Source organism: Caretta caretta, chromosome 9 (assembly GCF_965140235.1).
Source record: "Caretta caretta isolate rCarCar2 chromosome 9, rCarCar1.hap1, whole genome shotgun sequence".
In the NCBI taxonomy this organism is placed as follows: Eukaryota; Metazoa; Chordata; order Testudines; family Cheloniidae; genus Caretta; species Caretta caretta.
In genome coordinates, this window is record NC_134214.1 from 25,804,263 (window position 1) to 25,818,494 (window position 14,232).

The 14,232-nt window shown below is 40.9% G+C and overlaps 1 protein-coding gene across 4 annotated transcripts in view; it reads right to left on the reverse strand.

Moving 5' to 3' along the window:
- Positions 1-693: 693 nt before the first annotated feature.
- The window catches only part of ARHGEF26 (Rho guanine nucleotide exchange factor 26), a 118,567-nt gene continuing 105,028 nt past the window's right edge, over positions 694-14,232 (reverse strand). For all 4 annotated transcript variants that reach the window (XM_048864738.2, XM_048864739.2, XM_048864740.2 and 1 more), the window contains 3 exons: positions 8,015-8,082; positions 7,364-7,468; positions 694-3,867 (listed from right to left, as the gene is read on the reverse strand). In XM_048864738.2, coding sequence (XP_048720695.1) covers positions 3,725-3,867; positions 7,364-7,468; positions 8,015-8,082 — 316 coding nt within the window. In that variant the 3' untranslated portion in view covers positions 694-3,724. The remainder of the gene's footprint in view (positions 3,868-7,363; positions 7,469-8,014; positions 8,083-14,232) is intronic.

The following is a 14,232-nucleotide window of genomic DNA, read 5'->3' on the forward strand; positions in this document are numbered from 1 at the left end:
ATCTATTTTTGGAAAAATTTTAATCAGTTCTTCTTTTAAGAAAATTATCTGTAAAATTTTAAGTTAAGTAAAATCTATATCTCTTAAATTGAGAAAAGTTAAGGGCTTTATGCTGCTCTTGCTTGAACACCAAAAAAGGGGGTAAGGGAGAGAAATGCATTGATCGGGCCTTTCATTTATCATACAGTTTGTGCATCTGGCATATTAGCACTGGAAGAGAGAAGTATCAGGACTTCCATTGACATACCAAGAGACTTTTCACTTCTATAACTCTCACATACCACAGAGTATACCACAGAGCTATTGCTCTCCCCTATTTATGGCTCCTGGACTTTCATCCATGTTAGCAGCAAGGTGCATAAGGTCCAACTGAATTATGGCTTTGTCTTAAACAAGAAAGACAAAGGTTAAAAAGATCCAAACTAATTCCAACAAAAAGGATGACAGCAGGGATTTTTAAGTGATGTTTGGTATTTTCCTAGTAAAAGTCAAAGCTTTTTTTTTTTTTTTTTTTTTTTAGTAAAGTTTTTAAAAGCATTTTATTGATTGTTGTCCTATACGGTCACTGATGTCTAATTCCTGCAGAATTGTATCTGATAAAAGGAGAAATGAAAACATTTATAAAAACATTTGGAAAAAATTAGGTGTGAAAAATATATACAATGTATTAAAAAACCTGAATAAAATATCTGGCTGTATACAGTAGGGTTTTTTAATTATTTGTTAAAAAATTAGCATTTTTTTTACCTATGTTAAATAAGACTGTTCAATTTACAAAGATTACAATATGCTCATTACTGTTTCATCAGTCCACTTATAAATTAATTCACAAGGGTATATAACCACATGTCAAACTTCCAAGGTTGTGAATCTTCAAATTACTTTATACAAAACTATTGCTTTTCTAATATATTTTTAAGTGTAATTGTTACAGGGATACCTTATGAACAATTCATTCATTTACAAATCTTCAACATATTACAGTATATATTACAACATGCAGCCCCTCCAAAAAAATGGAGTGAAAATATTACAAGCAGGAAGCCTTTCTAATATAAGTTTTTACCTCATTTTTTGCGCTAACGTTTATTCAACCCTGCCGAGTGATCAGCTGTGTCTTAAAAGGATTAACATATTTATAATACATACAGTGTGCAAACCATAACACCTAGTTACAGAAAAGATGTTTTGAAAATTATTTCCTGTTTACAAGTGCATCTTGGTCAGACAACATTAAATGGTTGTTTCTCCTGTGAAATTCTGAGGCTAGGCTGAAGATGCCAAATTTGGCCAGTGATGCTTGGAGTACAATCTTGACAGGTACTCTCTAAGGCAAAGGAGAACATGTGTTGAGCAGCGCCAACGTGAGCTTCTACTATTCCCTCTCTCACCATCATGTGCACAATGGAGTCTCCAATCAGCAGGTCAGGTCACAATTAGGAATGGGAAGGCGAAGTTGACAAAACATCATATTACTCTATAGTCCCTGCAAACCCTCCCTCATTGCCAGGCCTTCTCATTTTCTCCATTCTGAACTGTATGACCAAGAGTTTAAGTCAATACTAGTGTTGCTCTCTTATATAATTTTCCCTTTCTGTATCTGTAGTAATTAACATGTAACAAGGACTGAAGGTGATGGTATCCTGGAGTTCTGGTTCATACACCTCTTTTCCCAACAAAAAACAGGAAATTAATTTTACCACCTCTGCTACAGAAATGGAAAAGTTAAAAAGCACTCCACTCTCCCAGCAAAACCTTGAACGAAAGCAACAACACATCTTGAAATCCTAGTTAAATTTATAGGCAAAACTGGAATTGAAATGAAATGATTAATAGAATGTTTCCCAGAGATCAACATCCTCATGTATTTTCAAATAAGCCAAGAATTCAGCATTATAATCCTTGCGCTGTGGGAGTGGAAGTTAAGACACAAACTGATAAAATTCAGATCTTAAGATACCCCTGCAAAAGTGTTCACACGCAACTGTGTAACTGAGTATTTTTTGTAGCTACAACTTACAGCATGAGTATTAAAAATATGTCTGTAAATGTATAAAAGTGCAAACTCCTCAACAAGATATTCGCAAAAAGAAAAGGAGTACTTGTGACACCTTAGAGACTAACCAATTTATTTGAGCATGAGCTTTTCGCTAGCTCACGAAAGCTCATGCTCAAATAAATTGGTTAGTCTCTAAGGTGCCACAAGTACTCCTTTTCTTTTTGCGAATACAGACTAACACGGCTGTTACTCTGAAACCTGTCAACAAGATACTGTAATGCTAACATAATGGACAATAGGGGGAGCCAAATCCTACATCTCAGCTTGTGCTTAGCCTTCCCAGACACCAAATCAGCACATGCATGTGTGTGCTCCAGAGCACAGAAGGTTAGTTTATTCTTAGTTTAGTTTAAATAGGGCCAGGGAAGTAAGAGAAACGACACAAGAGAAGATGTCAGAATCAGCTGGCGTGGGACTCCAGTGAAATACTGTGTGAAATTGGATAAGCTTGGAGAGAATTATAACACAGAAAATCAGATTGCCTGACTTACACAGAGGAGCAGTGTAGAGCACAGAGCTGCTTATACTTACGGAGAATATTTTTTAAATAAGAACAAGATAAAACAAGCTAAGGTATCTGATAGGTACGTACTCAGGGTAGCTACCCCGTCCTGCTGGTCACGCTGCCGGGGCTATGTTCTGATTTTACTGTTCTAACTCAATGGGAACTAGCCTGAGTAAGTCTCCTTGAGCAGGGAATTACATCCCCAGCTAAAAGGGGAGACATACCGTAAGACTGGTCTGTTCTGGGAATGGAGGCTGGAGCCTTGGAGACCAAGCTTATTTTCCCACACTACAAAAGTTCACTGCATACTTCTTGATTGAAAACCCTTCCTGGCCCTCTGTACACTGAAGCAACACTGGAAGGAAACAAAATCTGAGCTGCTTGAATAGATAAAACATCATCATCAGCGAAAAAGACCAACAGAAAACCATTCTGGATTTCCCCTCTCAGTCCCTGGAGAACACATTAGCTTTGTTAGCTGGGATAGATGTACTTTAATCACTGCTTTCCAAATGACAGCTTTTAAAAAAAATCATGTGCGTGAAATAAGAAGCCATCATTTGGGAAGAGAAAGCCCAAGGAGTGAAGGTTTTAAAAGATTAACACAAAAGGTAATCTAATGTTATGAAAACCCTTCACTGAAACAGACATATAGATAGATGTAGACAGAGAGCCACAAGGAAAAAGATGAGAAGACCGAACAGAAGGATGCTCTTATATTACAAAGGTAGAGAGCTGTGCACTCATAATTTAGTGGAATATTTTTCACTTGGTCTACGTCTTCTCTGGAGCCTTATCGGGGAGAGAGCACTTTATACAGTGTGTGCTCATGGATTACATTTTAGGCCATATGAGGGGCTAGCGAGCTGCTATTTATCCCCACACACAGCACCATCTGGTGCGAGCAATACAGCACTGCAACTTTCCCCTGAGGAGTGGGAAATCCCCATATATTAGTTGTTTGTTGCTGCTTCCTTGCAGGGCAACATGTTATATTCCTGAGATCCCCCCCCGCCCTTCCTCCCGACACTGATTTTACAAATCTGTGAGTCATAGCTCCCACGCTACAGCTATAGTGGGACAACAAGCACAAAACCAAGCCACCACTTTGGGCCCTTAGTGCAAATCCTGCAGCAAAGAAAAAACAGATCTTAGGGACTCTATACATTTGTTTCAAGTCCAAGCAAACGTCCCATCCGTTCCATGTTCTTGTCAATTGTGGCTTGACATGTGATTTCCTTGGCACACTCCATTGGAAACCAACCTCTCTCACCATCCCGCAATCGTTCACCTTCATGCCAACCTGCAAGGGAGAATGGGGAGGCAACAATAAATACATGTGTAATATACTGTGTATGGCATGTTTATAGAGACTCCTGTACACACAGTCTGTCGTATCTGTAATATGGTTATGCTTACAATGAGTCAAGTATAAGGTATAGATAGGCTACATTGTTTGGAAACATTGTGCATGCAGATTAGGAATAATAAAAATAAAGCAGTAAAGGTACAGTATATTTGAAAAACCACACACCTTCTTTGGATCTCAGGAATATAAACAAACCAATCAGCCTGAGGTTTTCCATTTGTTTTTTACTCTTTGTGACAGTAAACAACTGGGTTAGAGGTAAGGGTTGTCTTCTGCAAGGTGCTGAGCACTCAAGTCCCACTGAAGCTACTGGGAGTTGACTGTACTCAGCATCTTTGCAGGACATGTTCAGCATTGTTATAACATTTTTATTGTGGTAGCAATAACCAGGTTGGGCTCCAACATGACTAGCATTTACGTAACAAAGACAGTCCCTGCCTCATATGCTGCAAGATTACCCCTTAGAGAGTCACCATGTACTAAAGCATAGCACAAGATGTAAACACCTTGAATGTGTGCATTATTCAGACAAATCAACAAATACATTGCTCACAAAGCAATGATGACTCTTAAGAGAGAGATATTCAAAGAGGCCTTAACCTAGCTTCTCCTTTATGGGCACATGGCTCCTGGGGGGGAGGGGGAATTATACCCACATTGCTGCACCTGAAATTAATTATCTATGCAAATCCTCTGAGATGGATGGAAATGTACTTGAATGTGGCCACAAATACAGAGGTCTCCCTGCCAACACTACAGAAAGAGGGATTCTAGATGGACTCCTCCTGAAGGTCGAAACAGCAGACTGGACTTCTACATAGAGTGCTTCCGCCGACGTGCACGGGCTGAAATTGTGGAAAAGCAGCATCACTTGCCCCATAACCTCAGCCATGCGGAACGCAATGCCATCCACAGCCTCAGAAACAACTCTGACATCATAATCAAAAAGGCTGACAAAGGAGGTGCTGTTGTCATCATGAATAGGTCGGAATATGAACAAGAGGCTGCTCGGCAGCTCTCCAACACGAGTTTCTACAAGCCATTACCCTATGATCCCACTGAGAGTTACCAAAAGCAACTACAGCATTTGCTCAAGAAACTTCCTGAAAAAGCACAAGATCAAATCCGCACAGACACACCCCTGGAACCCCGACCTGGGATATTCTATCTACTACCCAAGATCCATAAACCTGGAAATCCTGGGCGCCCCATCATCTCAGGCATTGGCACCCTGACAGCAGGATTGTCTGGCTATGTAGACTCCCTCCTCAGGCCCTACGCTACCAGCACTCCCAGCTACCTTCGAGACACCACTGACTTCCTGAGGAAACTTCAATCCATCGGTGATCTTCCTGATAACACCATCCTGGCTACTATGGATGTAGAAGCCCTCTACACCAACATTCCACACAAAGATGGACTACAAGCCGTCAAGAACACTATCCCCGATAATGTCACGGCTAACCTGGTGGCTGAACTTTGTGACTTTGTCCTTACCCATAACTATTTCACATTTGGGGACAATGTATACCTTCAGATCAGCGGCACTGCTATGGGTACCCGCATGGCCCCACAGTATGCCAACATTTTTATGGCTGATTTAGAACAACGCTTCCTCAGCTCTCGTTCCCTAAAGCCCCTACTCTACTTGCGCTATATTGATATCTTCATCATCTGGACCCATGGAAAAGAAGCCCTTGAGGAATTCCACCATGATTTCAACAATTTCCATCCCACCACCAACCTCAGCCTGGTCCAGTCCACACAAGAGATCCACTTCCTGGACACTACAGTGCTAATAAACAATGGCCACATAAACACCACCCTATACCGGAAACCTACTGACTGCTATTCCTACCTGCATGCCTCCAGCTTTCACCCTGACCACACCACACGATCCATCGTCTACAGCCAAGCTCTGCGATACAACCGCATTTGCTCCAACCCCTCAGACAGAGACAAACACCTACAAGATCTCTGTCACGCTTTCTTACAACTACAATACCCACCTGCAGAAGTAAAGAAACAGATTGATAGAGCCAGAAGAGTTCCCAGAAGTTACCTACTACCGGACAGGCCTAACAAAGAAAATAACAGAACGCCACTAGCGGTCACCTTCAGCCCCCAACTAAAACCCCTCCAACGCATTATTAAGGATCTACAACCTATCCTAAAGGATGATCCAACACTCTCACAAGTCTTGGGAGACAGGCCAGTCCTTGCCTACAGACAGCCCCGCAACCTGAAGCAAATACTCACCAACAACCACATACCACACAACAGAACCACTAACCCAGGAACTTATCCTTGCAACAAAGCCCGTTGCCAATTGTGCCCACATATCTATTCAGGGGACACCGTCACAGGGCCTAATAACATCAGCCACACTATCAGAGGCTCGTTCACCTGCACATCCACCAATGTGATATATGCCATCATGTGCCAGCAATGCCCCTCTGCCATGTACATTGGTCAAACTGGACAGTCTCTACGTAAAAGAATAAATGGACACAAATCAGATGTCAAGAATTATAACATTCATAAACCAGTCGGAGAACACTTCAATCTCTCTGGTCACGCAATCACAGACATGAAGGTCGCTATCTTAAAACAAAAAAACTTCAAATCCAGACTCCAGCGAGAAACTGCTGAATTGGAATTCATTTGCAAATTGGATACTATTAATTTAGGCTTAAATAGAGACTGGGAGTGGCTAAGTCATTATGCAAGGTAGCCTGTTTCCTCTTGTTTTTTCCTACCCCCCCCCCCAAGATGTTCTGGTTTAACTTGGATTTAAACTTGGAGAGTGGTCAGTTTAGATGAGCTATTACCAGCAGGAGAGTGAGTTTGTGTGTGAATGGGGGTGGGGGGAATGTGAGAAAACCTGGATCTATGCAGGAAATAGCCCGACTTGATTATGTAAAGAGTTGTCACTTTGGATGGGCTAGCACCAGCAGGAGAGTGAATTTGTGTGGGGGGGTGGAGGGTGAGAAAACCTGGATTTGTGCTGGAAATGGCCCACCTGTTGATCACTTTAGATAAGCTATTACCAGCAGGACAGTGGGGTGGGAGGAGGTATTGTTTCATATTCTCTGTGTGTATATAAAGTCTGCTGCAGTTTCCACGGTATACATCTGATGAAGTGAGCTGTAGCTCACGAAAGCTCATGCTCAAATAAATTGGTTAGTCTCTAAGGTGCCACAAGTACTCCTTTTCTTTTTGCGAATACAGACTAACACGGCTGTTCCTCTGAAACCTGCATAAAGAGTGGTTGTCCCTCAAGAACCTAGGCCTAAACCTATGGCTTTCTGTGGTGTGTCTTCTAGGCTGACACCCCATTTCATTGTGAAGCTGATACTAGACTAGGACTCAGTTTCCCAGCTTGACTAATCTATCTTGGTGGTAGCAAACTGGAAAAATGTTTACTCACCATCATTCACTTTTTGATAAACCAGAACCACATCGGCAACCTGAAGAGATAGTTCATCTGACTGCTTTGCAGTGTAAGTTCTGACAATCTCTACCTGTGTCAATGCTGAGGAAGAAACAGGATAAACTGAACCACATGATGTGTATAAGCAACTGAATACCTTTATATTTAAGCAACATACTCAAAAGTCATTTTAACATCCCATTTTAGAATGTGCCAAAACAAAACAACCCAAGTAATCTCAGTAATGGAGCACATTAAACATGCTGGCTTCCCAATGGGGAACTACACACACACATGAATTTGGGTCAGACATAAAATCAGCTTGCATTCTCAACCTAGTCACTAATAGGCTGATACAACTGGCCAAAGCAGTTTTAATGAATGCAAGTAAAATAACTCCTTGTACCACAAAAACCTTGAAAAAACTTCCTCAGAAAAGGTCTTGATAAACAGCATCCACAGAAGGTCAACAAATGTGCGCTATGCTAGACCAAAAGGAACATCGCAAAGGAAATCTGGATAATTTGTTTTTTTGGAAGGAAACACATTTATTCTTACAGTCTACACTTATTCAAGCTATCCACTGAGGGGCAGTATATTTCTATTTTCACGTTAAGTTTCTGAAAACTCTTACTGTCTCTCACTTACTTGTCCTGTCTGCACTCTGTCTGTCACTGTTCTGTCCAAGTGCAGTAATCCAGCGAGCTCTTTCACTCCTGCAACCAATAGAGAGAAAGTCAGTTTCCAAGACACCTGACCCTTAGAGTGCTAGAGATCACACCTTTTTCAGGATCTTAGATTTAAATCTTTCTTCTTTCTCCTGGGAAGAAACCATATTACTTTTTTTTTTTTAATTAAAGTCAAGAGCTTTCTTAAACATAGCAAGATATATTTTCCTGTAAACACTTCATGATTCAAGTAAAGTGAAACATATTAAGCGACCAACAATAATGGATTGCTTAGAAAAGGTGGTATTCCAATAAAGGAGGAACAGAACAACATTCTACATATTTGGGAACTGTTTTAAGAAAGTTGCCTAAAAAGGATGGTCTCTTGTGCATATTTTCATTGTTTTAATTAAGCTTCATTAAAATAAGCTTTGTCCTAGTATCTGCAACTAATGGCCTTCATATTAATTATTAGTCTAACACACACCACAGAACTTAAATAAAAATAACATTTTAAATGTGTATTTATAAGCAGCCTTCTCTACAAAAAATATGCAGCATATCTGGCAGATTTAATGGGCACAGCACACCATTCATATGTAATGTAAGCAGACAAAAATCTTCTGTTTCCCTGTAACTAACAATTGGCTGGATGTATATTTGGAAAGGAAAGCAAGTCCCTTACAAAAATCAAACGGTGCTCTGAAAGGGCCACGTTCTGTCACTGATGTGCTCACTTGGGAAGTCAGAGAGATGTGCCACAAACATACAAGAGCAGAACTGTGCCATAAAAGAATAATTTAAACTTAACCTTGGATAACTAGATAATAAGGTAAAAATTGATTTCAGCTAGAATATCTCAATATTTCTGAAGAGGAATAATTAGATTCTAAGTATCACACAGTTCTCCCAAAGGAACAAATTGTTAACAGAACAATTTTTGAGAAGATTGCATGTGTGTGTGGCGGGTGTGTATGTGTGTGAGATGGGGGTAAAAGAGTGGTAATGGACAGGAGATGAAGGAAAATGGTAAGAGATTATGTAAAAGATATCCAAATAAACAGCTGAGCCATAATAATTAAATCCAAATGGATTTGGGTTTTGACAAATTAAGGTCTGAATCTGACGTATCATGCTTTGGTACAATACAAAGTGTGAGTGTTTCAGTTAAACTAATTCTTTTGCCTTGTTGAAGGGAGTCTCACACACTCAGATGGTTTAGGCAGCAGGAAAAATGCCACCCACCTGCCTCAATGGGTGGGGGAACTTGATGGGGCCGGTGGTGAAAGGGGAGTCCCAGCAGTTAGCAAGGGAGACCCTTGCTGAGGGACACCAGGTAGCGCCTCCTGCCAGGAGTCTCTGGCAATCATTGTCCAGCTGGGGGGGGGGGGGGTGGGCGGGAGTCGTCTCTGGCAGTCATTGGGCCAGCATTCCCCAGCTCCCAGGATTTAACCTGGCACAGGGGCCATGTGGAGCCTCTTTTGGCTCTGTTCCAGCAGGCCACCCTACCCACCTGTCAGAATCCAGCCTGACAGAAGCTTTAGGTCTAGCTGATCAGCTGTTTGGGGGTCTGTAAGGAATTTTTTCTCACATGGGCCAACTGGCAGAGGACCAGGAAAGTTTTTTTGCCTTCTTCACAGCACTTCCTAGCCAGGAATGTGCATGGAACCTAACTCAGGTAACTTGGGGGTTGAGTGGTTAATGTGTTGCAACTTGTGGCCAGTTACCAGTGTGGTTAAGAGAATAAAATGAACCGTTCCCAGAGGTAAAAGACCTGGGATTTTGGTGATGGGCCTCGGGCTCACAGGATAAGGTGAGATCTTGTGGCACTTGCAGGCCAAGGTCCTCACCCTTCAGCACCCTCTGTTCTCCTCATGTGGGTTGGGGAAGAGAAGATGCTAGGACTCAGAGAGAGCCAAGTCCAGGGGTGTATGCTGAGGAGAGCCTACCCAACTTACAGGTTATATGGTAAGGAGCCATGTAACTTCCACACTGGAACCAATGAAATGTCTGTAGGGGGAGAGTAGGGGTGACGGCAGGTAGTGCCCCCCTCCTGTGCTAAAGTTTAATAAAAGCTGGATCCTGTTACTTCACTCCATGCATGTGTCTGTCCTCGTTTCTCCACTGTGTCTGCCTCAATGCATTTCAGTAAAAGGTTAGAGTGCTTTTAAAATCTGCAATCAACATTACTTTTAAAAAACAGTTACTGTACATGAAAAAGATGAAAAGCCTTTATATCCCATGTTTCAGATGAACAACTATGTGCATGAAACTGGCAACATGCTCAGAGGTTTATCAACTAATACAATATTTCAGTACATCAAAAACTGTTTTCAAGGGAATAAGAAATCAAGAGAACTGAAAAACAGAAGCGTTAGGGCAGTTTGAAAAGGTCACCAGAAAAGAGAATGTCATCTTGAAATCTCCCCTCGCTCCCCTCCAGTCTTTTGAAACGCTGCTGCTAAAAACATCTTCTGACATTTGGACCATGTCACCTCCCTCTTTGAAACCCTTTCCCTGGCATCCCCTCAACCTCCCATGTCAAATTCAGAGTAGAAATGGTGATGGAACATAATCCTGGATGTGAACTTTGAGGTGTTTGGAACCTAAGCCTTACAGTTCGTTCCCCTTTCTCTTGTGAGTAAAAATCCTTTATGCAAACCAAACTGTAGGGTTTAAAAATCCCAAATATGAACCAGAGCCCCAAAATTCAGTTCTGATTTGGGCACCCATCTCCTTCAAAGCTCTGTACAACTCTGTCACTGCCTGCATTTTGGCTATCATGTGCTCAAGATCCCCATCTTGCTGCCTATCCACCTCCCAAACTTCTCATTTGAGCGCTTCCTTGTACTGCCTAATCTATCATGCCATATTCTAGGCTTGGCTCTTCCCTCCAGATGTGCAAATTCCTCCTTAGAATACATTTGTCCCACAAGTACTTTCCATTATACCCTCCTAACAGGATGCTGGCTTGACTCAAGTGTGGGTTATACAATAAAAGTCTAATGATATTGTGCTCTCTTATAAAGCATTGGTTACACTGCCTTGGGGGCAGAGTGTTGTTTAGGTTACCTTACTTGAAGAAAACTATGATTAAATTAAGGACACAATGGTGTAAGGCAACAAAGAGGATAAATGGAATACGAAGTTGTACTTAGATTGACAAAATTAGGATTATTTAGTTTTGAGAGAAGATGCTTCAAGGGTGACATGATTTAGATGAGGGTTATTGCCTCCTAATTATTAATTAATCCTGATTATTGGTGGTTGCTGGGCACACCAGAACTAGGGGATAAAGGTTTAGTTGAGAGAGAGAGAGAGAGAGAGAGAACATATGTTGAAAGAATTTGAGGTATTAATTTACAGAGTGATAAATAGTTGGAATGGACTTCCAACTTAATATACATGACCAAAAATTAGATATTATATGAATAATATTTTAATATTGTACATTAAATTCAGCAAGTTAATGGGATATTAGTAGGGCTGGTTGAAAATTTTCTGATGAAATATTGGATTTTTGCCGAAATATTTAGTGAAAAATGTCACCTGAAAACCAAACAATTTCAGTTAGGAAATGCTTCCACGGTGCCTTGTAGGAATTATTGTTTCTGTATCTCATGTTCTCATTCTCCTCTATGGGCCACATTCCATGGCCAAACTCCAGCTCTCATGATGCACCGTGGAAATGGAACTCCCATGAGGCACAACGGCGGCTCAGCAAGAGGGGAGGTGCTGCCTCAAGGGAGATGGAGACTGTCTAATAGAGAATAGGAGTTTGAGGCATCTAAACTATAACTCCTATGAGGCACTGTGGCAGCATTTCAGATTGAAGTTTTTCAGATGGAAGTCTAGGGGCTTGGTTTTGGGGGTTTTTTTGGCCAAAAAGTAGAAATTTTCCCTGGCCACCTGCTCCCTGCCACCCCAGTTTTCCAACCAGCTCTAGGTAGTTTTGTGATTAGAAAAATGCACTTGTTGGCTGGAAGAAAATTTTGAAGGATCCTTCTTTCCCCACATAGGCTTCGGACCATTTTGCATGGGAATATTTGTATTGTCCTCTGGAATATAGAAAGTAAAAACACAATTTTAACATTTTAAAAAGTTATTGCATCACAAATACTCCTCCCTTTCCCACTGAAAATTTCCATACATGAATGGCCCACAGCCCGTTTGTCATCCTCCACAGACAAGGTAATCATCAAGTGCTGATCACGTATTGATGACTAAACCAAAAATGAGAGAAAGATCCACTAGCTTCAAGAAGATTAGCACTCTGTCCAGGAATACTGTATCTTTGTTTCATCATTTGTAATTCTGTACTGTACTACCCCACTAACTTGTGTAATCATTTACAGCTGTGCAGAGGAGTGTAAAACTCTACCATTCTGATTTGGTGGCATTTTACACCCACTTTGCACAGGTGTGAACAATAGAAGGTATAGGACAATGGAAAAAAACAGGTCTTCTCTATCTCAGGCCTTGTGTACACACTAAAGGTATGATTTAAAATCAGTTTAGTTAAATTGACACAAAAACCTTTGTGGACACATTGTGTCTTAAATCAACATAATTCTAGAGTATGCTGATACAGCTTAAATTAATTAGAAGCAAGTTTATGCTAAACTGAAATACACCACTCTAAAATTAATAGAAGAGTGTACTCAGTGTGCTTTGAATGGGTTTAATTTAAATCTGGTTTTAACAAATGAAAAACATACTGCTTACGGATTCATATTTTCCATTTTTATAACTGTGTTGTAGACATTTTTAATAGGAACACAATTATCTTCATGGCACCTATCATTCCTCTCAGGCAGCTCAGAGAAATAACAAATGGTAATTGACTGTGCTGTAATGTAAACGTTAGCGTCTTTCTAATCTCTCAGTTCATTGCACTGTACACAGAAAAGAACAAAACATGCAATGGTTGGTGCATATGCCATCTAGGCAAGAAAATGTTTCTAAACTTATTCCAACTATAAAAACAAAGAGCAAATATGATTTTGAACAATGTGCAAAAGCTGAAATGCACTCTCTTCTGGAGCTTTCAAATAAGGTGTCAAGAGTCAGATTAGTCTTGTGTGGAAGCCAGTGTGGTGACCAGGTGAGTTGAAATAAAGACAAAAAATAGATGCCAGTGCCAGTAATGGTTTTTCCAATTCTAAGTGACAATTTAATTTAAATAATTGTAGTCGGTGGCAGGAGCCTTACAGCTATCCCAAGAAGAATGTGTAAGAGATGAACTTTAATAATGCTCATTAAAAAGCACATTAGATTTTCTGATGAATGGCTCTTTATAGATATTGTTTCCCTTTTTTGACCCAAGTGGCTAGTCACAGTTTGGGGCCCTCCAGATGTTCCAGTTGGGAGGAGAAATTGGTGATAGTCAGCTATACCTTTGATGCAGTTTTGTTTATTTACAAAGAATGTGCAAAGTTGTGTCTCTCTGAACACAGAAGGAATCAAATAGCAGGAAACAGCTTCTCTCTCTCACAGCACCAAGCACACACTTTTCAGCTCTCTTACAGGGCCCTGCTTTCAGGCGGGCTCCCTCTATATTTCAGTCTCTTTTGCTTTCCGACACACAGACCCATACCCAAAACAACACTCAGCAAAAGCACCTGGTCAGTTCACACACTATTTTTGTTTTAGGTGGAGGCGTATGCTTACAGCTGTCTTAAGTGAATGATGAGTTCACACCTATCAATCTCAATGGGGTTTTAACTCAATCCATAACAAGGTTTAATCCAGCTCATAACAGCAGCTCCCCCACCACAAACTCAGCTTCACCCATAGTCCCAATGTGACCTAAAATGATGATATCCAACAACCAATCCCAAACAGAATGAAAAGCAATAATTTAACATATTAAAAAGGATACAAGGTTAACTATTTGCATATGTACAGTTTTTCTGTCAAGATGTTTTCACATTACCAATCCCCAAACATTTTATGTGCACCCAATTTTCTCTCCCTAGATTTTGTTTAATAAGCAGCTGAAAAATGCCTATTGTTTCCAGGAAACTTGCTGGCTATGGCAGGCCCTGATCAGTTTGTTAGAACGGGGAATTAATCTCTAACAACTTTCCCAGCCTCAACTTCCACAGCTACATTCTCAGATTCAGGGGGCAGTTAAAGTGCAGCTTGCAGAACCCCCCCCACTCCTCCAATTCTCCACTTACCAGACTGGGGGGGAGG